At 41.1% G+C, this 25,584-nt stretch overlaps 1 protein-coding gene across 2 annotated transcripts in view; it reads left to right on the forward strand.

Moving 5' to 3' along the window:
• The window catches only part of pax7a (paired box 7a), a 70,793-nt gene extending 45,681 nt beyond the window's left edge, over positions 1-25,112 (forward strand). Inside the window, exons 8-9 of one of the 2 annotated variants that reach the window (XM_059537617.1) lie at positions 20,463-20,712; positions 23,793-25,112. In XM_059537617.1, coding sequence (XP_059393600.1) covers positions 20,463-20,712; positions 23,793-23,908 — 366 coding nt within the window. In that variant the 3' untranslated portion in view covers positions 23,909-25,112. The remainder of the gene's footprint in view (positions 1-20,462; positions 20,713-23,792) is intronic. The other variant, XM_059537616.1, reaches the window with a different exon arrangement.
• Positions 25,113-25,584: the final 472 nt, after the last annotated feature.

Raw genomic sequence — 25,584 nt, forward strand, 5'->3', positions numbered from 1 at the left:
AGAGGAACATTTGTAGAAATACAAGTATAAAAAAGTATAAAAAGCTATAAACTATCAATACAATAGCAGCAAGCACAGTATATTGTGAACAACAGGTTTTTAAGTAAAGTTTTGATCATGTTGATCATTTAGAGGCCTTAGAAATGTATCAAATATGAAACGTAAAGTAGGCTTTATATGGTTTGTTATTAGTATTTGGGGTTTGTTAAAATCAATAACTCTGAATATAAGCAATAATAAAGTGATGTTTGTCTTGGTAAATGCCACATTGAGATGAGTTTCTCTGTTTTTCTCTCATATTCGTTCACTTTCTGTAAAACTGAGTCTCAGCTGGCTATCTCACACAAGCAGTTTCTTCCTCTTAGACTCCAGCTGAGCACTATTTCGCTGTTTATTTACATGTAATTATTGCTGAGGTGCAGATATTAACTCTGTCAAGAACAATTTGACCTGACATTTTTCACTGTGCTGATCCCCTGCTGATTTTAGCAAACAAACCTCCACCCTCAGTGCCCCTCTCTCTCTCTCTCTCTCTCTCAGTTGAGGCACCAGTGCAAAGTGAGAGGAGCTTTGCTGTGTGTGTGTTTGTGTGTGGTTTGAATTTGGCTTGTTCCTGGTGGCTGAATCCGTTCCATATTCACTCAAGCATATCAGTGGAGGAGAACAGACGACTGTGCCTCCACACATTCTTCAAATGCTACCAAACAAAAAGCATATTAACCTTCGTTTCAATAGTTCACGCTTACATATAATTAGCTGAGGTATGGAATGCGTATTTGGCGTGCTGTCCGGGGAAGGGCTCCGAGCTCGGGAATGGCCCGAACCTAGAGTACCCCCCCTTCCCCGTCTATTTATAAAGTGAACTTGAAGTGAGGAGATGGGGTGGAGGAGGGATGCTGATAAACCGTCAATGTCAGGTAAGTCAGCGATATTTATACTATGGGATTGATTACTTGATTATGGTCCACCTGTGTTGATTAGGCTAAGTATCTGACGCGCTCCTCCCGAATCTTATTAATAAAATTACATTTCAATAGTTCACGCTTACATATAATTAGCTGAGGTATGGAATGCGTATTTGGCGTGCTGTCCGGGGAAGGGCTCCGAGCTCGGGAATGGCCCGAACCTAGAGTACCCCCCAAAAAGCAAATATACAGGAGGACAGCCGCCAGTTTAGAGAATGCCCCCCCAAAAGCATAGAGTACTGGCGGGGGCTGATTTGGTTTCTGAGAAGTCGTCTCGTAGGCAGGTTGGAAGGGCCTACGTACTCCGGAGGGAGCGACTTGGGCGTTGGGAGAGTAGGCCCTACCGGCTGCAGCTAGTGAACTACGTGGTTGTTGGCGCCCGGTCGGTAGGGCTCGAGCCGATGCTCAACTGGAGCTTTTTTGGCGTTGGAACGGTGAGCCCTACCGGCTGATGAGGAGGAGCAGCGTGGTTGTGGTGCCCGACCGGGAGGACCCGAGTTGCCTCGACCGGAATAGGTCACGGTGTCGGCGTACGGGCCCTACTGGCTGATAGCCCCTGCTATTCAGTGGGTGAAGGGCCTAGTGCTGACCGAGAGGGCCCATGAAGCCTCCGACAGGAGATTGAGACTCAGAATGACGGACGTCTGGGTCCTCTCGGTTTGGCAGATAAAAAGCTTTGGGCTGGCCGACAAGGAGGACTCTGGCGACATCTGATGGGAGATCCCGACTCACGGCATTAGATGGATGAGACTCACTTGCGGCCAGCAAGCATAGGCCCGCCCGGGAGAACTCTTGCCAGACGTCTGAAGGGAGCGCACGCATCAGACGGGTAAGCCTCGCCGGACGGGGAGAGTGGAAAGGAAAACCCGACTGGGAGGTCTCTCGCAGCATCCGATGGGGCATTAGACTCAGAACATCGAACGGGTAAGCCTCGCCAGGCGGGGTTAAAAGATGTGAGGGTAGCTGAGTTATTATTATTTATTTATTTATTTTTTTTATTTTTTTTTTTGCAGGATTTGGCGAGAGGATGAGACTCGTAGCGCCGGACGGTTAAGCCTCGCCTATCGTCAAATGGAAAGGGAAGTTGCGTGGCCGAGAGACTGCTACCGACGTCCGAAGGGAGCACACGCATCGAACGGGTAAGCCTCGCCGACCGTAGAATGGAAACGTAAAGCAAGTCTGTCCAGGAGGCTCTCGCCGGCGTCCGAAGGGAGCACACGCATCGAACGGGTAAGCCTCGCTGACCATAGAAAAGGAAAAGGTAAGGTTGTCTAACCGGGAGGCTCTCGCCGGCGTCCGAAGGGAGCACACGCATCGAACGGGTAAGCCTCTCCGGATGCGTGACAGAAAAGGTAACGATAGGTGGCCAGGAGGCTCTTGCCAGCATCCAACGGGGACTTCCTGTTCCCCAAAAACAACTGGGTGAGCCTCGCAGGCCGTAGGATGGAAAAGGTAAGTTTGTGTGGTCGTTAGGCTGTCGACGGCGTCTTATGGGAGTTTGCTACTCATGGCAAGAGACGGGTAAGCCTTGACGACCGTAGGGAGGGTTTATTGGTGTGTTTGGTACCTGCGGCATCGAACGGCTTGCTTGTAGGTTTTGTAACCTAAACCACGTGGAATGGTCGTGGTTGGCTGGCCAGGAGGCTCTCGCCAGCGTCCGATGGGAGCACTCTCATCGAACGGGTGAGCCTCGCTGGCCAAGGATGGAAAGGTTGTCCAGCCGGGAGGCTCTTACCTTCGGCCGACAGGAGTTTAGCTCCCGGAATCGAACAGTTAAGCCTCGCTGGCCAAAGGACGGAAAAGGTTGTCCAGCCGGGAGGCTCTTACCTTCGGCCGACAGGAGCTTAGCTCCCGGAATCGAACAGTTAAGCCTCGCTGGCCAAAGGACGGAAAAGGTAAGGTTGTCTAGCCGGGAAGCTCTCACCTACGTCCAATGGGAGCCTTGACTCCATACGTTGGATGGGTAAACCTCTCCGTACGTAAGACAGAATGGCAAAAGGGTAGCCGGGGGCTTTCACCTACGTCCGATGGGAGTGTGAGCTCCTGGCAACGAACGGGTAAGCCTTGCTGGCCGCAGAATGGAAAAGGTGAGGTTGTCTGGCCGGGAGGCTTTCGTCGGCATCCGATGGGAGCTCAAACTCCTGGCATCGAAGAGAGAAGCCTTGCCGGCCATAGGATAGAAAAAGGTAAGGTTATCTGGCCGGGAGGCTATGGCCGGCATCCGGTGTTAATCTGGCTTTTTAATCGGGTAAGCTTCGCTGGTGGTCGGATGGAAAGTCCAAGATTGCTTAAGCGGGAAAGCATCTGACAGGAGTTTAATACTCACGGGGCTGGTTTCACAAATGGGGTTATGCTTAAGCCAGGACTAGGCCTTAGTTAAATTAAGATATTTAAGCAACTTTTACAGAAATGCCTTAGAGGAAAATTTTACAGGTGTGCATCTTGACACAGAATAATGACACTGACATATTTTAAGATGTGTCGGAGCAAGATATTTTCAGTTGAGACAGCTCAAACATGTATTTTAGTCTGGGACTAGCTTAAGCCTTGTCTGTGAAACCATGGGACGATGTCATACGACTAAGCTTTGCTGATAGTTGAACGGAGAAGGCAAAGGTTGGCTCAAACGGGAGCACTCTTGCAGCGCCTGACAGGGAGTTCGATACTAAGGAGGATTTGGTTGTCTACGAGGGTAGACGCTGTGAGGCTTACTTGAATAATTGTTTAGCAAATCCAATAAGCTGCTTCCGATAATGAGTCCGAAAAATCTTGGTGCAGTCATTGTGTTCGAAATTAAGCGTGCAAAAATAAATTGGATTTCCTGTGCCAGTGTACCCCAAATAGGTGCCATGTATCGGCGATGTGGTCGTTGTCGAATTGTCGTATTGTCAGCACATGAGATCGATGGTACATATCGACGATGTAATCGTGCATGGGTGGAGTAAGAGAAAGATACTTTATACTGGTCTGAGCTTACTATTTGCCATTTTAACCATGCAGGTGTACGAAAAAGCCTATGGAATCACCAATAATCGAAAAAAAAATATATATATTTTTCGGACGTACTGATAAACTGGCATTAAATATAAAATACTATATTTAAAACTGCTAGTTCATGTAGTCGGCACTACTGTCATCTCGCTTGTCCTGTTTTTTTTTTTTTTATAGTAGATTCTTTTTAACTATAGTAGATTCCATTTAAAGTCCAACGATTTAACCCTAATATGGACGTACACAAATGCCTTAAATATAAGGTATTCAAAAACCGGTAAGTTCATATATTTGAAGTGAGTTCGGTTGAAATGATGCCTTGGTCATACGCGCTCCAGACCACATGCCTCATGATGGGACCGACGCGCCGCCCCTGAGACCAGAATGAGATGCATTCTAATGTAACTGTGGCATTAAACTCCGTTAGTGAGAGCTCCTTTAAAATATGGCACGTATCGGATTTACCTGTTAAAGTACGATGGAATACCTTATATCTGCAAACGATGCATGTCTATTTGTGGATGGAGACTTCTTTGCCACCTGTAGGCTCACGTCATCCTTTGAGAGCATGGGCGAGGGTGAAGTGCAGTGCTGAGATGGGATAACGGAGCGGTTTGATAGCCGAATTATGGTAGGCCGCCTAATAATTATAATAAAAAACGTTGATTGGAGAATGGGCCTAATATCGTCTTGGCTATTGTCGATACATGATGCTGTCACCGCAACCTAGGATGGCATGGCATACCTATAAGCGGAAAGGTTTTTTTTTTTTTTTTTTTTTTGCGTGTGAACAGACGCTGCTGTGGCAGTGGGGAGATACGGGAAAGGCTCCTGCAGGAGCAGACACTGCTGCGGCAGTGAGGAGGTATAGGAAAGGCTCCTGCGGGAGCAGACACTGCTGCGGCAGTGGGGAGATACGGGAAAGGCTCCTGCGGGAGCAGACACTGCTGCGGCAGTGGGGAGGTATAGGAAAGGCTCCTGCGGGAGCAGACACTGCTGCGGCAGTGAGGAGGTATAGGAAAGGCTCCTGCGGGAGCAGACACTGCTGCGGCAGTGGGGAGATACGGGAAAGGCTCCTGCGGGAGCAGACACTGCTGCGGCAGTGATGAGGTATAGGAAAGGCTCCTGCGGGAGCAGACACTGCTGCGGCAGTGATGAGGTATAGGAAAGACTCCTGCGGGAGCAGACACTGCTGCGGCAGTGAGGAGGTACGTGCAAGGCTACTTGCTTCGGCTGCTGTAGATGTTGGCTGTGGGAAGAGTAAAAAAAGGTTAGTAACATTTGATGGGGCAAGCTAAAAAATGAATGGGTAGCCTACTGTGTCACCAGCTCAGCAATTGGTTGCCTGATTTGACAATTCCTCAAGCCTTGTCCACGTTATTAGGTTCCTGTTGGAAAAGCATCTTTCCTCTCGTTTGGCCTCCGGGCTCTTTAGACGGTCTCCCGAGCGGATACGTTTGGAACGCTGTTTTCACGTTGTAGTATGGACTGTGGAAACAGAGGCCAAAATAAAGAAGTTTCTGCTCATGATTCTTTCTGACTAGATCCATGATCAACGTTTGTCCACGAGCTAACACTTCGACGTTTACCGTTCAGGAATAGGAATCGTTTTCCTGGCATAATTACTGAATAACTGTCACTGAAATGATGTTTTATCGAAATATTGGTCAATTGGCTTTCAATTGATGCAGGGTTTATCCAGATCAAGTAAGAGAGTGATGTTTAACGTGCTGTGAAAATGAACGATAATAAACTGGGGCGGTTGGCGATGCTTGCAAGCAAATGGGTTAGTGGCAGTTATGTGCTATTCGCTTCCAAGTGGTTTCTAAAGATGTTTACTTGCCAGTTTTTTCGTATTACGGTCCTTAAAGTCCCCGTGAAACGGAAGTTGCAAACGACTTTTCTCCAGTGTTGTGACGTATTTCCGAGAGAAACGGAATAATAAATGAGGAAAGTAGTGGGCGTGGCTTATTTTCCAACTAGCACCTGATTGGATTTAGATAAGTAGGTGTTTAATTCAAAAAATGGAGGCAGATCTAAATGCAAGTTTACAATCGGTTGTTGAGGATTACTCGCCACCTCAATCACCGCAATTTAGTTTTCAGCAGGAAAAGGAGGAAGATGAGAACAGGAACACACGGAGGATCATTTACAAAAATGCACCTCCTTGCCATCTCTCCTTTCACGCGCTGTCAATGCTCGCCGCACACAGGCAGCCTGTCTACTGTCAGTGTCAGTTTGAGGGGCGTGGTTACAGATTAAGCAGACACCAAATTCCTCAAGCCTACGTCATAGGTGAAGGTCCTCCAATGCAGAGGGGAGGGGCATTTTCAGATTTTGATTAAAGATTATGAAGGCAAACTTTTTTTTTTTTTTTTTTTGAGTGGATTGGCTCGCATGGATGAATTGTTCAGCACAGAACGATCAAATTTAGGCAAACAAAGTAAATATAGTCAATTTTGATTTCATGTGGACTTTAAAAGGCGGCAGTTATTTTACTCACACTTGCTATCCTGCGTTGAAACACTATGGCGGATGCGTTTTAGATGAATTTTGAGTGATCACACCGGTGAATGGTGAAATAGGTCCCTAAATTATTTGGTCCTACCAGAAAACTTGCATAGAAGTTAAAATTTAAAATTAAATTAAGCATTTAGCAGAGACTCTTTTATCCAGAGACTTACGAGCCTTTTTTTTTTTCTTTCCTTCATGGAACTTAAGTCTGTATCATTTCCGTGAGGTTTAAACGTGCGCGGTAAGGCGAATGTAATGCCTTTGCTTCGTGGTTAAAAGTGGCATCATCATCCGACGGAACGTTTGTATCTGTAGTCCAAATCTATGCGCAATCCACACTCCAGATCAGCAGGTGGCGGTAATGCACCTTTACGCTGGTTTGCCAAAACCGCAGAAGAAGACGGAACTGCGTCATGACGTCTTTTAACAAACTTTAGCCGCGAACCTGCTTTTAGATGCAACACTTGGATGCTAACTGCCGTAAAAATCCAATGAAGAAAAAGAATAACCTGTTTTTAGCGTCTTCGCCTGAAAATGTATTGGTTTACGTTGCGCGGTCTGCGCCGCTAGAGGAAGCGGCCTCAAACTGCCACTCGGCCGGTGTTCTGTCGATTTGTGCTGCCTTGTCGAAAAATGCTACCGTAGCTCGAATCGATAGCAGAGTCTGTCGATTTTTGCTGCCTTGTCGAAAAATGCTACCCGAAGCGCGAATCGATCACAGAGAATGTCGATTCATTCTACCCTTGATATAATAAGTAAAAATTATATACAAGTAAAAATGACATAATTGTAAATGTACAATTATAAAATTCAAAGTTATGAGTACCTACTACATACGGCACTGTACTGTTTTTTTTTTAAATGGCGTGAAAAGTAAAAATCATCAAATATTCATATTTGACCTGTCAAAGCAAACCTTTCCTTGGTAACTGAACTTTATGAGTAGCATATTCTGATAGACCAACACGCCCTATCAAATAATGCTCCCAGTGCAAATTCACTTTATTTTACATCACTAAAGATATCGCAATGCTCACCGTCCGTCAACCGAAGTCTGGATGCCTAGATTTATGGGCGTGGCAACGCAGAACACAATTGTGAGTCTGCACATGCGCAGAACCAGTAAGTAGCACATCTCGATGGGTAGCATGAATCGACAGAACACCGGAACGCCGGGGTGAAAGGCTGAGCCGCGGTGAGAACTGGGGTTCGACCCGGGCTGGTTGGGTTCTTTCTGCTGCAATCCAGCGCTCGGGGAGAGCTCGGTCTCGGGCGGCACGATCGTTGTGTCGAGCAAGGCGAGCTTGGAGCTTGCACGGTCTATTGGCCACGACGTGTGGCTTGGCGATGAGAGCAGCTGTCACAATGACGCTTAATGCTGCTCAACGGCCGTGTTTGGCTGGGTACAAATGATCTCGGGTCCGGCAAAAGCAGCAGGTCTTATAAATCTCCTGTGTAGCTCTCTTCGTTGGTACGAAAATTGGGTCTGTGGTAAGGTGACAGACGAAGCGAACCAGCATGCTGATAAACCGTCAATGGATAGAGGTAAGTCAGCGATATTTATACTATGGGATTGATTACTTGATTATGGTCCACCTGTGTTGATTAGGCTAAGTATCTGACGTGCTCCTCCCGAATCTTATTAATAAAATTACATTTAGCTGACAGACTGAAGCCATGATCTGTGGAAATATTTAAGAAGGAAATGTGATGGCTAATACAAAAAAAAATGTGAACTTCACTCACCAACAGTGAATATTCTACAAAATGAAATCACCTGTTTATCACTAATATATATATATATATATATATATATATATATATATATATATATATAATTATTTTTTATTATTACAGAGGCACTCAAATTGAAATTTTTGATGATACAATATGCAAAAAATCTTATCTTAGTGAGCCTGTGACCTAAGACTAAAAGGACTTTTATTTTGAAAGAACTGCTGAAGTACTTGTACCCCCATAAACAGTTTACACCAATATACACACACAATCTACATGCCGGCAAATTAACATCCTATACTAGATGTGTGGTTATTTTTCTGTTTAGGTGGTGTGATAGGCTCTCTGCTTAGTTCCATGTTTTTATATAATTTTCTTTTCTTTTGTTGGTTGTTTGTTTTGTCTCAATGCTAAATGTTTTGTTTTGTTATATGATTTAACCTTCAAAGAAACCACACCAAACTCTTTTACAAATGTTAACAGTTTATTTCCTCGGTAACAAACTAACATGTACACATAAAATACTGTTATACTCACATTGTGGGTCACCTCTTTACTGGCAAACCCATGTGCAGCGACGGCTGCCATTTTAAAGCTGCTAATTGCCCAATTGGAAGGGCACTTTCATTTTTGTCAGTGACATCACAGGGGGAAATCAGGGAAACTATCATTTCTCAGACATTTTTCTTTGTAATGTGGAGACAAAATTTTGTAATTAATAATGTGATGCATAGGTTGCATGTTAATACCATTTATTTAATATGTTTGTATAGTTTATCTTGCTTTAAAATTATCATTTATTTATACATGGTATGTTCCTGAAGTGGGAGGAGCCTAACGCTATAAAAGGGCTCCTGGTAGCCATTTTTCAGGAGAGTGTTTGGAGTGTGGGTTCACTCCTTGTATTTTTGGGCCTGAATATTGGCATAGCCAGAATACATGTGAAACTCTTATGAATTTATATTTATTTTGCTTTATTTTTGTTACTGTATATATTTTTGCTTGGGAATCACTTTTGCACCAAAATAAACACACTGGATTGAAAATTCTTCTCCATCATCATTGATTTTACACCTTCACCGACGGTACACCCTAACAAGTGGTGTCAGAAGTGGGATTAGTACCGGTCAAGTGACGTGTGGGGGAGATTGCCTTTTCTGACATGCCTCCCAAACTAAGGAGTCAGCCTGTGGAAGGCACAGTTCAGGATGTGGACCAGGGTGCCATAGGAGGTGACCCAGAGGCAAGTGAGCAACCTGCTGAGGTTCCATCTGCTGGAGGGGAGGCTGCAGTGACGGCTCTTTCACGGATGTTTGAGTCCTTCATGCGGTATCAGCAAGAGCGAGATGAACGGCAGGAACAAGAAACAGCAAGACGAGAGCAACACTACAAAGTTCTCAGTCATCAAGTCACCCAAATGCAGCTCGATATGGAGCGTTCCCGAGTTTCAGGCACAGACGGTGATGGAACAGCTGCCAGGGTTAAAAGCCAGGAGCCAAGATTGGCCAGGCTTGAGGACACAGATGACATAGAACACTTTTTGACCACTTTTGAGAGACTGGCGGAAGTTTACCAATGGCCGAGAGGAGACTGGGCCATACGCCTAATACCCCTGCTTACAGGCAAGGCCAGGAGTGCTTTTGTGGCCATGAACTCTTCCCAGACACAGGATTATGACCAGCTGAAGGAAGCCATACTGAAAAAGTATGAGATCAGCACTGAGACCTATCGGTTAAGGTTCCGTTCTTTAAATACCCCTATGCATGAGTCACCCCAAGAGCTCTACACCCGTATTAAAGATCTGTTTTGCAAGTGGGTCCAGTTCAACAAAAGCAGCAAAGACAACATAATGGAGGCTATGGTGCTTGAACAGTTTCTACGGGTGTTGCATCCAGAGGTGAGGACCTGGGTCAAGGAACGGAATCCAACCACTGCTGGACAGGCTGCTAACCTGGTGGAGGCCTATATTTCTGCAAGGAGGGGTCCAGGAAACTTCCACTATACTGGCGTCCTGCAGGCCACCAAGGGTAAGTCTGAGGGTTTGGGGGTGTGGTCAAGCTCTAAAAGCCAAGCTAAGATTCTGAAATCTACATACATTGAACCCACAACATCTGTTCCCCTACCTCAACCCATAGTCAAAAATGAAGTTGTGTGTTTTAATTGTGGTGAGCCAGGGCATACTAGACCGCATTGCCCCTTGAAAAAGCCTAAGACAGCTAGTCTCTGGTATGTTCCTGAAGTGGGAGGAGCCTAACGCTATAAAAGGGCTCCTGGTAGCCATTTTTCAGGAGAGTGTTTGGAGTGTGGGTTCACTCCTTGTATTTTTGGGCCTGAATATTGGCATAGCCAGAATACATGTGAAACTCTTATGAATTTATATTTATTTTGCTTTATTTTTGTTACTGTATATATTTTTGCTTGGGAATCACTTTTGCACCAAAATAAACACACTGGATTGAAAATTCTTCTCCATCATCATTGATTTTACACCTTCACCGGCGGTACACCCTAACAGTTATTATTACAAATTATTCTTAATAAATAAAAATCATAGCAATTCTAACAAGTATTATTATGTATTTATTTTGGGTAATATTATAAATATAAAAGTCCCTCATTCTGACATTTTGACAGTTATTGAATTTATATTTTTATCTTTTATATTATATAAAATTCTTGAACAATTATCATGGCCTACATTAAACTTATATATATATCACACTAAAGATCCTTTCTAATTTGACTGACATTATAATGCACAATAGAAAAAAAAATATATATGTTTAGATTAATTGTGTGTTGACTGAGTTCAGGCTTTGTATGCTTCCATTTTCAGCTTATTTAATCTATTCCATAGATTTCAACACAAATTTTCAAACATAATCCTGGCTGGTATGATTTGTTTGCCACTATATTGTGCATGCCTACATTAGAAGCCCTTCTGAGAAGCGTTTGTCCGCAGCTGTCAGTGTGTTTTTGCTGATGTGAGGTGTGACTGACCAGGGGAGAGAGGTAGAGGGCACATGCACACTATTTAGTACAGTAAACATCCTTTAAAGAGTGACAGCTTGTTTCAGCGGCTGATAATGCCTCTCATCTGTGTCCTGTATGTCAGTGCCCAGATTCTGTCAGTGTCAATCAGAATGTAATTGAGCACGATTATCACACGCTCCCTTCTCCTCCAGAAACCTACTGCCCTGCGTTAAACTAGCTCTGCTCCAGCCTAGTGAGCTCCCTACCTAAACAGCATAAGAAGGCATCATAGGTAGCAATCCCAGCATGCACTGTGGGGAAAATGATCTAGGTGAGTTCAATAAAATAGGTCAACACATTAAAAACACAATATTTCATTATATATGAAAGTCATTTTTGCTAAATATTAAAAATATGATATTGTTTAGAAATGTTTAGGGGCGTGTTTAAACAAGGTGTTTTAGAAGGGCGTGGATGAGTCTAAACTTTTATAAAGAATTTCTCTTTGGGTTTGAGACTTTAGTCTTTGCAACTTTAGGGATCTTATCTATTCACAAACAGCTTGTAACACTCCAAAGAGAAAGGAAAACTTGAAAATGCACCAAATTTAAACCTTCAAAGTACACTGAAAATAAAGATTGCCATTAACGAATTTCACTCAGAAATTGCTAGTAAATTTCATAATTATAAACAGCAAGTAACACATTGATATTTTGAACTAGAAAGGCAGAAATAGTATTTGTCTGTGAGGTGACGTGATATACAACCAAGTATGGTGACTCATGCTCAGAATTCATGCTCTGCATTTAACCCATCCAAAGTGCACACACACAGAGCAGTGAACACACACACACTGTGAACAAACACCCGGAGCAGTGGGCAGCCATTTATGCTGTGGCGCCCGGGGAGCAGTTGGGGGTTCGGTGCCTTGCTCAAGGGAACCTCAGTTGTGGTATTGCCGGTGTGTGTGTGTGTGTGTGTGTGTGTGTGAGTGTGTGTGTGAAAAATCAGTCTATCCATCATTAACTCAAGAAAAATGTTCATGCGAAATCAGTTGTGAGTCTATGTAAGGATTCAAAATAAGTCAATAATTCTGTTCCATTGCGGTTATGCTGTTTTATTATTCTACTCTATTTGGCAGCTGCACTTTATTTTGGAACAGAGCTACTTCTGCAGTGCAAACACTAGAATGCATCGCTCCCCAGTGTCCTCATAAGTGGTCCATTTATATTCTTCCCCATCATTTTCTCACCTATCTCTGTCTATCTTTCTGCGTCTCTGTCCATTTACTCATTTCACTTTCTCCCTCACCCCCCCACCCCCCCCATTTCTATCGCCCTTTTCTCTTCCTCGTCGCTCCTTCTCTTTTCTATTCGGAAGCCTCTTTTCAGTTTTGATTAATGTGCTTTGGCCAATTACAGCTGTGACACAGCGAGCGGCCCCTGTCATCTGTTCTGTGTCAGCAGTCAGGCTGGCTGAAGCTCCCAGGCTGGTTAATTGGCCCACGCTCCCCTTCCACCGTGACCAAAAGCCTCTAATTGAATTTATGCAACCACTGTTATTTTTAAATAGTCATTTTGTCTCAGATGAGCACCACTATGGGAAGTGGAGGAGAGCGCTTAATCCATAGTCCTGTTTAAAAAGCATCTGATTACCAGCCAATTTGTGTGGATTATTAGAAATATTTGATATATACATTCATCATATAAATATTTATTATATATATTTAAAAGTCCCTGCCCACCTCTTATTGCATCGTTATATATATATATAATATATATATATAATATATATATATATATATATATATATATATTTTATATATATATAAGCGATGCATTAAGTGTGTTAAAAAAAACAATTTTTTTCTTATTTTGCGTAAATATCATATTTTTTTTATTTAGTACTGCCGTTCAAAGTCTATAGAAGATAGTTACATGTTTCCCTGAAGACGAAACAAGTTCAATTTTTCCTGATCTTGAACTCCAAAAGTTTTCAGCCCCTAGCTCTTAATGCATGGTTTGTCCTTCTGGAGCATCAGTGAGCGTTTGAACCTTTAGTAATAGGTGCATATGAGTCCCTCAGTGGCCCTCAGTCTGAAAAGATGGATTTCAAAATCATGTAGTCATTGTTGGAAAGGATTTGAATACACAAAAATGCTAGAAAACCAAAGAATTCGTGGGACCTGAATGATTTTGCTGAAGAACAGCAGGCAGTTTTACTGTTCAGGACAAACATAGGACAAACATGAACAACAATGACAAAAAAAAAAAAAAAAAACACAGTGGATCATTCAGGTAAAAACACAGTATTAAGAATGGACTATATGTAAACCACTTTTATGTGAAATATTTTATTCAGGTCTGTACCAAATAAACATGAATAACATGAATCCCTCTTATTTTGGTAAATAATTAACATTTAGCAGATTCTGAAAGGGGGGTGTAAACTTTTGACCTCAACTGTTACAATATCAAATGAAGTATCCACAGTGATGCGCCTAAAATATTTTTCATAAATTTTCTACATTGATTGCTGCAGTTCTTCCAGGATTCTCTATTTTACATTACTCTACTGTAATCCCGAATGGGCGTCAGTCGAAGGTGTTGATAAATTACAGCAAGTGTTATTTGCCGTAATCTTGGCCCCAGGACTGTCCTTTGAAACACAGATGAACAATTGTCAGCAGGAGTGTGAAAATGCACTCATAATTTCCAGTAAAGGCGACTATCAGCCCCGCTGATCAGTAAAGAGAAGAGATGATATTCTGTGGCTCTCAGATAACTCACACACACTGAGTGAGCTAATTCCCCTCCGTCTGCCCTTCTGACCTGCACTAAACTTGAAGGTTGCACTGGAGGGCATTAGGGTAGGGGGGAGTTAGTGGTGAGAGGAACTGTCTAATCCACTCTGGGCTAGATTAAGAGTAGTGTGTGTGTTGGCCGTGAGCCTGGCAAGGGTGAAGAGGCCTGTGCTATCTGCTCTGTTGGCAGGCTGGCCTGAAGGCAAACTCAGTGCTGCCACTGGAGTCTTTGTACTCTTAAAAGCCCCCCGTCTCAATCTCTCCGCACATAAACCTCCTCCTCGCATCCTCTCTATCTGTCTGCCATCCCTGAATTTCACTGCGTTCTTTATTTATCTTTAGTAAATGTAGTTTGTTTCCTTTTGAAATGTTGTATATCTGTTTTTACCTCTGTGGTATAAATAGACATTGGTCGAAGTAGATGCCATATTTGTTTTGATGTTCTGACAATTCCTTGAAAAAAAACATTGTTTGTAATAAACAACAACTTCAAGCATCTAGAAAGAGATGAAAAGTTGTTGTTTATGTATTTTTATGTACTTTTAGTTATTGTTGGATGTTGTGGAAATTATTCTGGTGAATATGTATGTGTAGGTTTAGATATAGTTTGGTTTTACTAAATTTGTGGGGGAGAAAAAACAATTAAAAAATGCAACTACATCAATAATAACAATAAAATAGTCAGTTCATGTACTAAAAGGAGGATAGAAGTAGAGACCATTTATTTTAATATACTTTAGTGTACGGCAGTGTCAATTGTTCAGCCAACAAAACATTCAAAAAAAAAAAATATATATATATAGCTGGTTAGTTTTTGCTTATATACATAAAGTCTCATTTTAGTTTAAAGATTTAATCTAAATTAAAATAAGAAATTTTGATCTAAATCTAAATGTTTAATTTATTCAAAATAATAATAAATAATGAATATAATACATTTAAGTTTTAATAGCATTTTTTTTTTGTTTTTACATTTAAATAAAATTGTCATTTTAGTTTTTGTTTTAGTTAACTATCATAACCCTAATGACCAGAATATTATATTGAGTGCAATCTCTGTGAAATGACTTTTAATATTTCTTATCCAGTAATGACAAACAACTGGAAAAGTTATGAAAATCTGTTGGTCAATGGTGAGTGAAAGTGGCAGTGATTTGTGCCAGATTGCGATCATTTATAATTTGCACAGTAATACTATAGCAATATTTTGAATGCTTAATATATAGGAAGATTGAGTTGTTCGCAATTCCAATTTTTCCAACAATTGTTTCCAGTACTACTTCTTTTTTCTTCTTCTTTTTCTTCTAGTGAACATGTACAATTGAGTGCACATGCAGTTGTAGCACAACCTTTATGTTTGGCTTATGGGAAAATCGCCTCTTGAAATGTCATCTGCACCCGACAGAGTCCTTTTAGCTCCGCAGTTGTCGAGCCATTTCTCCAGAGCTTGACTAAACACGAAAGGACTCATCGTATATTTAAGCAGACAAAAATATATAAATTGACTGTTAAGGAAAGTGGAGTGGTATGAAAGAATCCCTTTAGTGTGTTGCACATGCACTATTTGTTTATCTGAAAGGATGCACATTGTATCAATTTACAATTCTGGGTTTGCGCCGCCTCAGGCTGGAGGGTCTCAGAAGTTGGAGAATTAATTAGTTTTTTATTATTATTTATGGAGTAATCTACTTGGAGAGAGGAAGGCATTGCCTCTGGGCTGTGTCCTTTAAACACTGGAGCACTGACTTCCATTATCTACCGCACACACGACGCACAACAAACGAGAAAAGCACTGCAGAAGATATAGTCGAAACAAAGGAAAGAAATGTATAGCTTACATGGGGAGGAAAGAGAATTCAAGTTTGTGAAATGAAGGGTTATTTAGTTTTTTGAACTGTACTATCAGCCGATCAGTTCGCCGGAGGTGCTTGTTTTGCGCAGATATGTCACACACACTCGTATCAGATTAATAGTCTGAATGATATTGATTTTTGTTTATTTAGCTGCGTTAATGTTCTGGGTGGGTAGATTTGTAATACAATCTCAGCTGAGCTTAATCTTTCCCCTGCGGCGAAGTTCAATGGTTACGCCACTTTTGGTCAAGGTGCGTGAAGGTCACGATTCCCCTGAACAATGTCTAACTATGACAGTTTAAAATGCTGTTGCACACAGAACAACACAACCGCAATTGGTCAGTTTAATAAACACATCCAATATGAAATTAGTCATTGCAAACTGCTTGTATGAATCCAAGGTCTGGTATTAGGCCATATCAGTGCAAGTTTCTTTCACTTAAAACTGCTAAGACATGCATTTAATCTGGGACTATTTTAAGCCTTGTCTGTGAAACTGGGGGCAAGAGTTTAAAATTTGACCATAACTATAAGGTACAGTTCACCCAAAAAAAATTTAATTCATTTACTCGCCCTTAAGTTGTTGTCTTCTGCTGAAAACACACACACAAAAAGATATTTTGAAGAATGTTGGTGACCAAACAGTTGACGGTAGCCCTTAACTTTTGTAATATTTTTTTTCATTCTATGGAAGTCAATGACTACTGTTTACTGTTTGGTCATCGACATTCTTCAAAAAATTATTCTTGAAGTGTAGTTTCATTGTGCCTGTGTATAATGATTCTATTCTATTCTATTCTATTCTATTCTATTCTATTCTATCATTCAGAAACTAATAGTAGGGGAGAACCGGGGAGAAAGTAACGCGGGACGAAAGTAACAAAGCGATTTTCTCAGAGCCTATTACTGCATTTGCATTCCCATCTATGACGGTATATTCAGCATTCAATCCTTGATGGAGCTGAGAAATATCACGTGATTTCCTCATCATTTCCCGCAGTTAGGTCGGTAAAACTGTTTTCGAGTACAAAAAGTAAATTATTGAAGCGGTAATTTTTTTTAATTAGTTGTGTTGTTTTTTTTGTTTCATGTGTCACAGTAATGATCAATCTACAGGTTATTTAGTGCTTTAACACATCCTAAAGTTTGCATTATCAAAGTTTTTTAGTATAAAAGTAAATCAGGTTTAAATGCCAGGAGTTCCTGTCGGGACGAAAGTAACAGTTGTTACTTTTGTCCCGCTACAGTGACAAGAAGTATTTATTTTGTTCCGGTACATGCTATTCTGTGAATTTCTGTGTCTTGCATCATTTATTAAAATGTTTATGTCATATTATACCAAAAGAATATGTCTGAGTGAGGGTCAGAAAGACAAACAGTGGTCTGGTTTTATCCAGATGTTTATGAGAGAGCGTTTCTGGACATAGAGGAACATCTGTGCAGCTCCTACCTCGCATTTACCTTAGTTATATTTAGGTGTTAGCCATACCTTAGCTTTTACACCTCCAGCTATGAATTTGCAGTGTTTCCAGATGTTTTAATGCACATTTTGAATTTATGCATAAAAACAACTGGATGGAAACATGAATAGGCCTACTGTTACATTGTGTTTAGAATTTATATTATGCCAGTGTAATTTAATTATTATATTGTTCATTCTGTTGAAAAAATGTTTTACAAAAATACACTGAAATAAAAAAATAAATAAATAAAGTTTGTACAGTCGGGTTTTGAGACATTTGATGAAACTTAAATTTAAAATAAAAATATAAATATAAATATGTAATTAAATTTTTTTTTTTGCAAAAATAAAAGACAGAATATGTTTGCAGTTACATATTAACAAGGTCATAGTCAGGTATACTTAATAAAAATAAGAGTAACAGAAAATAAATCTAGCTTATATTGTTGTGTTACTTTTAACCAACCTGTGTGTTACTTTCGTCCCAACCGATGGGGTCAAAAGTAACAATGTGCAACTTATGTTCAAATTGAAATTATACTGAACCCTTTCTACATTTCTACAAAATACCACCTGGTATTGATAGACCAGACTTATGAGTTACTGACCACAGCAGAAATATATCTCTGTCTACAACATTATCTTTTAAAATGATGTTTTTCTGAAAAATGGTACTTTCGCCCCTGCTCTCCCCTAATTGTACTTTAGTGTTGAAATGTGACCCCATTTATATAATGAGCCATTTACTGGAGATACGACTTGTATTAGAGCAGGGATTCATCTTGAAGAAACCAGGAGTGTAACATTAGAAAATAACAGTTTGGTCTTTCTAGCAAAGGTTTAGAGATTCACTTTCTAAAGGAGGTCAACGTGGCTCTGTTGAGGAAGCGCTGCTGGAATTTGGCGCTTTATAATTAGAAGCGCTGATAGAGGAGTCAGTCCTGATTGTCTGCCGCTTTAATTTAATGTGCATATAAAGAAGGAAGCAGTGTAATCAAGCTTCAATTAACCGATGACTACATCTCTCCCACCCCTGCAGCTGCTGTCCGCCCCCATCCCACCCCACGGCCCCCTCGTGTGGCCACCAACAAGGGCTACTTGTGCTTTCCATTCGCATAATCTGCTATAATCAGGAAACGTATGAATCTTCCAACCATATGGCCACATCACATGTGTCTCTTATAAAGACACGGCAATGAATCTCCCTCTTATGCAGATGCATGTCACATGCGTGCAGAACGGGCTTCCATACTGATAGAATTTACATGAGGAAACTGCTAACCAGCGTTATGTGTCTGATGCGCCTCAAGTGCTCCATATTTCCTGCGAGACATTTAGGGAATATTAATCATAATGTGATTAATTTTCCCCGTGCGCTCGTGCGCGCCTCTCGTTGTTTTGGCGGTTTGTGCTGCTGATGTCGCCATGTGAACTGTGTTTAAACTCACACGTATATGAGTTTGTGTGTGTCACGTCTGTGTGTGTTTAAGCAGCTCTGGATGCTCTAATTGGTTTAGCAGCCAAAGGGAGTCAAAGGGCAGCGTAGCGTATCGAGACGCAACGTGAACCTGATGCTGGGAAGGATGCTTTCTGTAGGCTGAGAGGGAAGACCATGTGTGGGGCTTCCTGGAAAACTCTTCTCCATCCCCAAACACTATTTCTTCTTTCACTCTTATTCCTTTCTTAATCGGTTTCCCTGTTTTTTGACCTTTTCACCAGACCTCATGCTCCATGTTGTTTAAAGAGAGTAAAATCCTGTTGTTTATTTTTCTAAGCTAGAATGTAGTCGAAGGTGACCTATTTGCATTGCTAGTGTATGTAGCAAACTATTTTTTAAAAACATATATATATATTGTTAAATGTATTTTTATTATTATTATTATTATTATTGTTATTATTTAAATGAGGTGTTATTATGTGATAGTTGGTGAATAAATACAAAAAAAAAAAGATTTTTCTATATTTATTTTCAGGGTTATTATATGATACTTGGTCACAAAAATATAAATATATATTTATATATATATATATATATATGTGTGTGTGTGTGTGTGTGTGTGTGTGTGTGTGTGTGTGTATATATATATATATATATATGTGTGTGTGTGTGTGTGTGTGTCTGATGCTTTATACAGTATATGTGCTCTGTTTCATTCCTCATACTAGGAATGGAGGGTCAAGTGCATTGCATTGCATTGTGGGATGAATTTGATGAATATAGTAGGTCATTCATGACAAAATATATGAATTTTATTGCAAAATTAGTGGTGGTAAGAAAATATTGGAACAGTCATTAATTGAGTTTATTGCAAATTCTTTTTTTTTCAACACACAAACAGATGAACAAACAGCTTGTGCTCACATTAATATTAGTTTAAGAGCGCGGCCTATGTGTTAGGGATGGGAGATCACGTACTTGGCTCTGTTAGGGCCGCTGCTCATTATTATTCATGAGCATGGGGGTGTTTCTGGGACCTGGGGGCGGGGTTATCTTCTCCCTCTGTGCTTGTTGTGCTGGAGGCCTCGGAGCAGGGGTCTGTTTGGCACTGACGCTGGGGTCTGATGGGTCTGGCTGCGCTCCCCGTCTCTTTCTTTTGCTGTATAACTCTTTCTGGACGCTGCTAATCACTCTAGGATGCTGGCTGTGCTCTATGCCTGGCACCAATTCACTCTCTGTACCTTCCCTCTGTATTTTTTAGGACTGTGTGAATTGCCTTGTGAGAGGAACTCTTGCCATTGTACCATTTGATAACTCAGAGCATTAAATATCTGCAAAGTTAAAGTATTTGGTAAAGTATTTGCCACTCTTAAACACATGCAAAAGATCAAAAGCATCAAATATACAAAACAAGACTTGTTTGCCTTAGAAATGGTTCTAGAAAGCAAAAATGCAACAAAAAGCATCATATTTAGTGAGAATCTATGACATGCTTAAGCAAAACAGGCACTATATTCTGAAATCAGCACCCAAAAATAGTAAGAAACAAGTACTGGATTTCATTTAGCAAATACAATGCACAATGTCTTTTTGTTTGTGAAACTAAATGCAACTTTATATTTTGCCGTCAAGGTGGCATAAAAAGCAGGTTGTCCTTTATTGGTCATTTTACATGCAAGCTGGTTATTCCTCCTAAACACCAGCTTCTGTCTTTGTGTCTCTCTAGGTGATGAGTATTTTGAGTAACCCCAGTGCCGTCCCATCCCAGGCTCAGCACGATTTCTCCATCTCTCCTCTCCACGGCAGTCTGGAGGCATCTAACCCCATCTCAGCGAGCTGCAGCCAGCGCTCAGACCCCATCAAGAGTGTGGACAGTCTGGCTTCCTCTCAATCCTATTGTCCCCCCACATACAGCGCCACCAGCTACAGCGTGGACCCCGTCACTGCTGGATACCAGTACAGCCAGTACGGCCAGAGTACGTACTTCTCCGCCATTATATGCTTTGTGTGTCTGTATGTCTCTGCAGTTGAATATTTGTCAGTAAGTCTTGCCAAGGGTGAATTTATTTTATCAAAAATACTATGAAAACAATATATATTACTCCGATTTCAAATCAGCATATTAAATTATTTCTGAAGGATCATATGACACTGAAGACTAAAGTAATGATGCTGAAAATTCAGCTTTGCATTAAGGGAATCGATTACAATTTTTAAATACACTGAACAAAATTATAAACGCAACACTTTTTTTGCCCCCATTTTTCATGAGCTGAACTCAATGATCTAAGACTTTTTCTATGTACACAAAAGGCCTATTTCTCTCAAATATTGTTCACAAATCTGTCTAAATCTGTGTTAGTGAGCACTTCTCCTTTGCCGAGATAATCCATCCACCTCACAGGTGTGGCATATCCAGATGCTGATTAGACAGCAGGATTATTGCACAGGTTTGCCTTAGGCTGGCCACAATAAAAGGCCACTCTATAATGTGCAGTTTTACTGTATTGGGGGGGTCTGGGGGTGTCCGAAAACCAGTCAGTATCTGGTGTGAGCACCATTTGCCTCACGCAGTGCAACACATCTCCTTCGCATAGAAATGATCACGTTGTTTATTGTGGCCTGTGGGATGTTGGTCCACTTTTCAATGGCTGTGTGAAGTTGCTGGATATTGGCGGGAACTGAAACACGCTGTCGTATACACCGATCCAGAGCATCCCAAACATGCTCAATGGGTAAAATGTCCGGTGAGTATGCTGGTCATGCAAGAACTGGGATGTTTTCACTTTCAGGAATTGTGTACAGATCCTTGCAACATGAAGCCTTGCATTATCATGCTGCAACATGATGTGATGGTCGTGGATGAATGGCACAACAATGGGCCTCAGGATCTCGTCACGGTATCTCTGTGCATTCAAAATGCCATCAATAAAATGCACCTGTTGTCCATAACATACACCTGCCCATACCATAACCCCACCGCCACCATGGGCCACTAGATCCACAGCGTTGACATCAGCAAACCGCTCACCCACACAACATCATACACACTGTCTGCTTTGTGCCCTTTACAGTGAAAACCAGGATTCATCTGTGAAGAGAACTCCTCTCCAGAGTGCCAGATGCCATCGAATGTGAACATTTGCCCACTCAAGTCGGTTACGATTACGAACTGCTGTCAGGTCGAGACCCCAATGAGAATGACGAGCATGCAGATGAGCTTCCCTGAGACAGTTTCTGACAGTTTGTGCAGAAATTGTTTGGTTATGCAAACCGATTGTTGCAGCAGCTGTCTGGGTGGCTGGTCTCAGATGATCTTGAAGGTGAAGATGCTGGATGTGGAGGTCCTGGGCTGGTGTGGTTACATGTGGTCTGCGGTTGTGAGGCCAGTTGGATCTACTGCCAAATTCACTGAAACACCTTTGGAGATGGCTTATAGTAGAGAAATGAACATTCAGTTCATGGGCAACAGCTCTGGTGGACATTCCAGCAGTCAGCATGCCAACTACACGCTCTCTCAAAACTTGAGACATCTGTGGCATTGTGCTGTGTGATAAAACTGCACATTATAGAGTGGCCTTTTATTGTGGCCAGCCTAAGACACACCTGTGCAATAATCATGCTGTCTAATCAGCATCTGGATATGCCACACCTGTAAGGTGGGTGGATTATCTCGGCAAAGGAGAAGTGCTCACTACCACAGATTTAGACAGATTTGTGAACAATATTTGAGAGAAATAGGCCTTTTGTGTACATAGAAAAAGTCTTCGATCTTTGAGTTCAGCTCATGAAAAATGGGGGCAAAAACAAGTGTTGCGTTTACAATTTTGTTCAGTGTATATTCACACAGAAAACAGTTATTTGAAATTGTTATAATATTTCAAAATGTTACTGTTATTACTGTATTTTTAATCAAATAAATGCATCCTTGTTGAGCAAGTACAGCATGTGTTGATCTTTTCAGTAGCGAACCACTACAGTTTATTATACACTAATGCCCTGTTTGTATCGACGGTTAGCATGTGTTTCCTCTCTGAGGGTGAGAAGTGCCCGTCTCTCTGACCCCTCTGCCCATCAGAACAGGGCAGACACATGCTCCTGATAAAGACCCCAGCACTCAAATGGGAAACGGACACTTCAAAGCCCACTTTTACACCCCGAGGGTCCTAATGCCCTCTTAGTCACCTCTCTCTCTTTCTCTCTCTCTCACACACACACATACACACAAGCTTCAGGGCAGGAAAGGATTGACTGATTGTTTGACTGATTGAATTAACATAATCAGAGGCTGATGTTGTCACTGAAGTCAGTGGTTTCTATCTACACACGTGTTTTGTGATGTATATGTCTTAAACACCTTGAGATATTGTGTCCAAACTTTAGTTTGGGGATAAAATTGTTCCCCATAGGTTATCTAAATAAAAAACTCCCTTTGAGGAAGTCTTCAAATATTTATTAAAATGATTCAAAATCTTTTCGTTTTTATGCAAAAATAGATGTTTTGAGGTTTGGGTTAGTTTGTAGACATTATAACGAGCTCTTTAGAAGTCTGTGGTTTGTCTGCGGTGAGATGTGTAGGTAAACGTGTGTGTGTGTGAGTGTGAAGTAGTGTCAGGTCCATCAGAAGGTGCAGGAGGGTTGATTGAAGAGATCTGACGAGCGAATGTCAGGTTAATTATGAGTGAGATTGAGAGGACTGATCTGTTTAATGAGTCCGACGAGAGAGCTGCTGAAATTGAGCCGAATATGAAGCATGAAATCTCAAACGCTCAGAGTAATAAAGACTGGCACACACACACACACACACACAGAGCTGAATGAATGGCCCCAGGCGTTTCCATCTCTCTGGCCCTTGATTGACTAAATGCCCATTTTAGTTTGTAATATATTTTATTAATCTTTATATGTGCCATTTGTTGAATACAGATACAGAATATAGATAGATAGATAGATGGATGGATGGATGGATGGATGGATGGATAGATAGATAGATCTGAGGTTGCTCTTACGGGGAATGCCTACTCATGAGAACATGTTTGTGTGTCCTTCACTACAGCCGCTGTGGACTATCTGGCCAAGAACGTGGGTCTGTCGACTCAGAGAAGGATGAAGCTGGCCGATCATTCGGCGGTGCTGGGACTTCTGCAGGTGGAGACGGGACAGGCTTACTGAGTCTGATCACTACAAACACCTTCACACGCTCACAGATGCACAGACACCTCCTCCGACCAACTGGAGCTCTTCAGTGCATCCGCCAGCACGGGTGTGAGAGGCTTTCACTCTGATTCTCAAGACAAGAAACTCTTGCCATTCCGTTTGACATGACCTTCTCGTAATTCTGGGCTTGTCTTGTACCTCTAATTCAGACAAAAGGACCATGCAGTGGCTGCAGGCACGTCAACGGATGCAAGAACGCATTCCGAGCCATTTCCAAAACGTTCTTTCACCTCACTGTGCATAGTCGTGTATGAATCTCAGTGTCATTACAATGGATAATCTTGCTTGTTTTCTATTGATATTGTTATTACATTTGCCCTTACAGTTGTTGTAATTATGATTATCGTAACTATTGTTTAGTTTCGTTGTTTCAAGATCCACACGTAGCATTTTGTACTAATTCAAACCCCGGAGTTTTTTATGTGAAATGCTAGCAGTGGGCCAAAAAAGAACAGGGGGTCGAGTGTTTTTCTCCTTACAGCTGTAATGTTCCTGAGCGATTTGACCTTCTCTGACTTCATATTTCACTTGACATTCCATGCAAACTTGACTACTCTGTGGGAAGTCTGGATTTCTGCTGGGAATTAGCTGTGCTTTTAAAGGACCAGTGATTTTTCCCCTCGCTCAAATGCCAGTTTTGTTTTAAGCAATCATCTGGGAGAAAGAAAACGACATATCAGGAAACTGGATTTAGAACGCTTTTTCTAAATTGTATTCGTTAATTCTCTAGAGTGAAGCAACACTTTCCCCTCAAACTAGACACAAATGAATAGTTTGACACATTTATATTATGGTTTTGAGTTAAGCAATGCAAACATTTAACATTCTGTTTAGATTATACAATTTGCTTTTATTAACTAAGTAACATGTTTCAAATGCACAAATTAATTTTAGACCAAGTACTACAGTGTTTAAAAGTTTGGGGTCAGTATAATAAATATTTTTGAAAACGGTACCTTTGATCAAAAATAAAGTAAAAACAGGAAATATTATTACAATTTAAAAAAAGCATTTTCAATTTGAATATATTTTAAAATGTAATTTATTCTTGTGATTCAAAGCTGAATGTTCAGCATCATTACACCAGTCTTCAGTGTCACATGATCCTTTAGAAATAAATCTAATATACTGATTTCTGCTCAAAAAACATTTCTAATTATTATTTCATGGAAAACATGATCATTTTAGTTTCTTTGATTTCTTTTTTCTTTTTGAAAGTTCAAAAGAACAGCATATATTATAGCATTTTCATAACGTTATAAATGTCTTGACTGTACATTTTAATCAATTTTTTGAATCTTTGCTGAATAAAGTAATACATTTATTTAAAAAAAATCTAACTGACCCTATACCTTTGACACTTTATGATAATTTTGACAACATTCCACCTATTTCTGCCTGTGAACAGATTACAGTGACCAATCCATCTCAACTGCTTTCTTACATTCCCATTTCATTTTCCCTTTTGTTATGTTATAAACTAATACAAATACACACACCAGGTCTCCTGTAATTAAAATTCCATGCATTCACAAGTTTGTACAAAAAAGATGTGAAATTTCGACATTTGTGTAGCACTCACAGGTGACATTTTGACACATAAATGGAACTGTACAGTAGATGAAGCAGAT

This window comes from Carassius carassius, chromosome 44 (assembly GCF_963082965.1).
Source record: "Carassius carassius chromosome 44, fCarCar2.1, whole genome shotgun sequence".
NCBI lineage: Eukaryota > Metazoa > Chordata > Actinopteri > Cypriniformes > Cyprinidae > Carassius > Carassius carassius.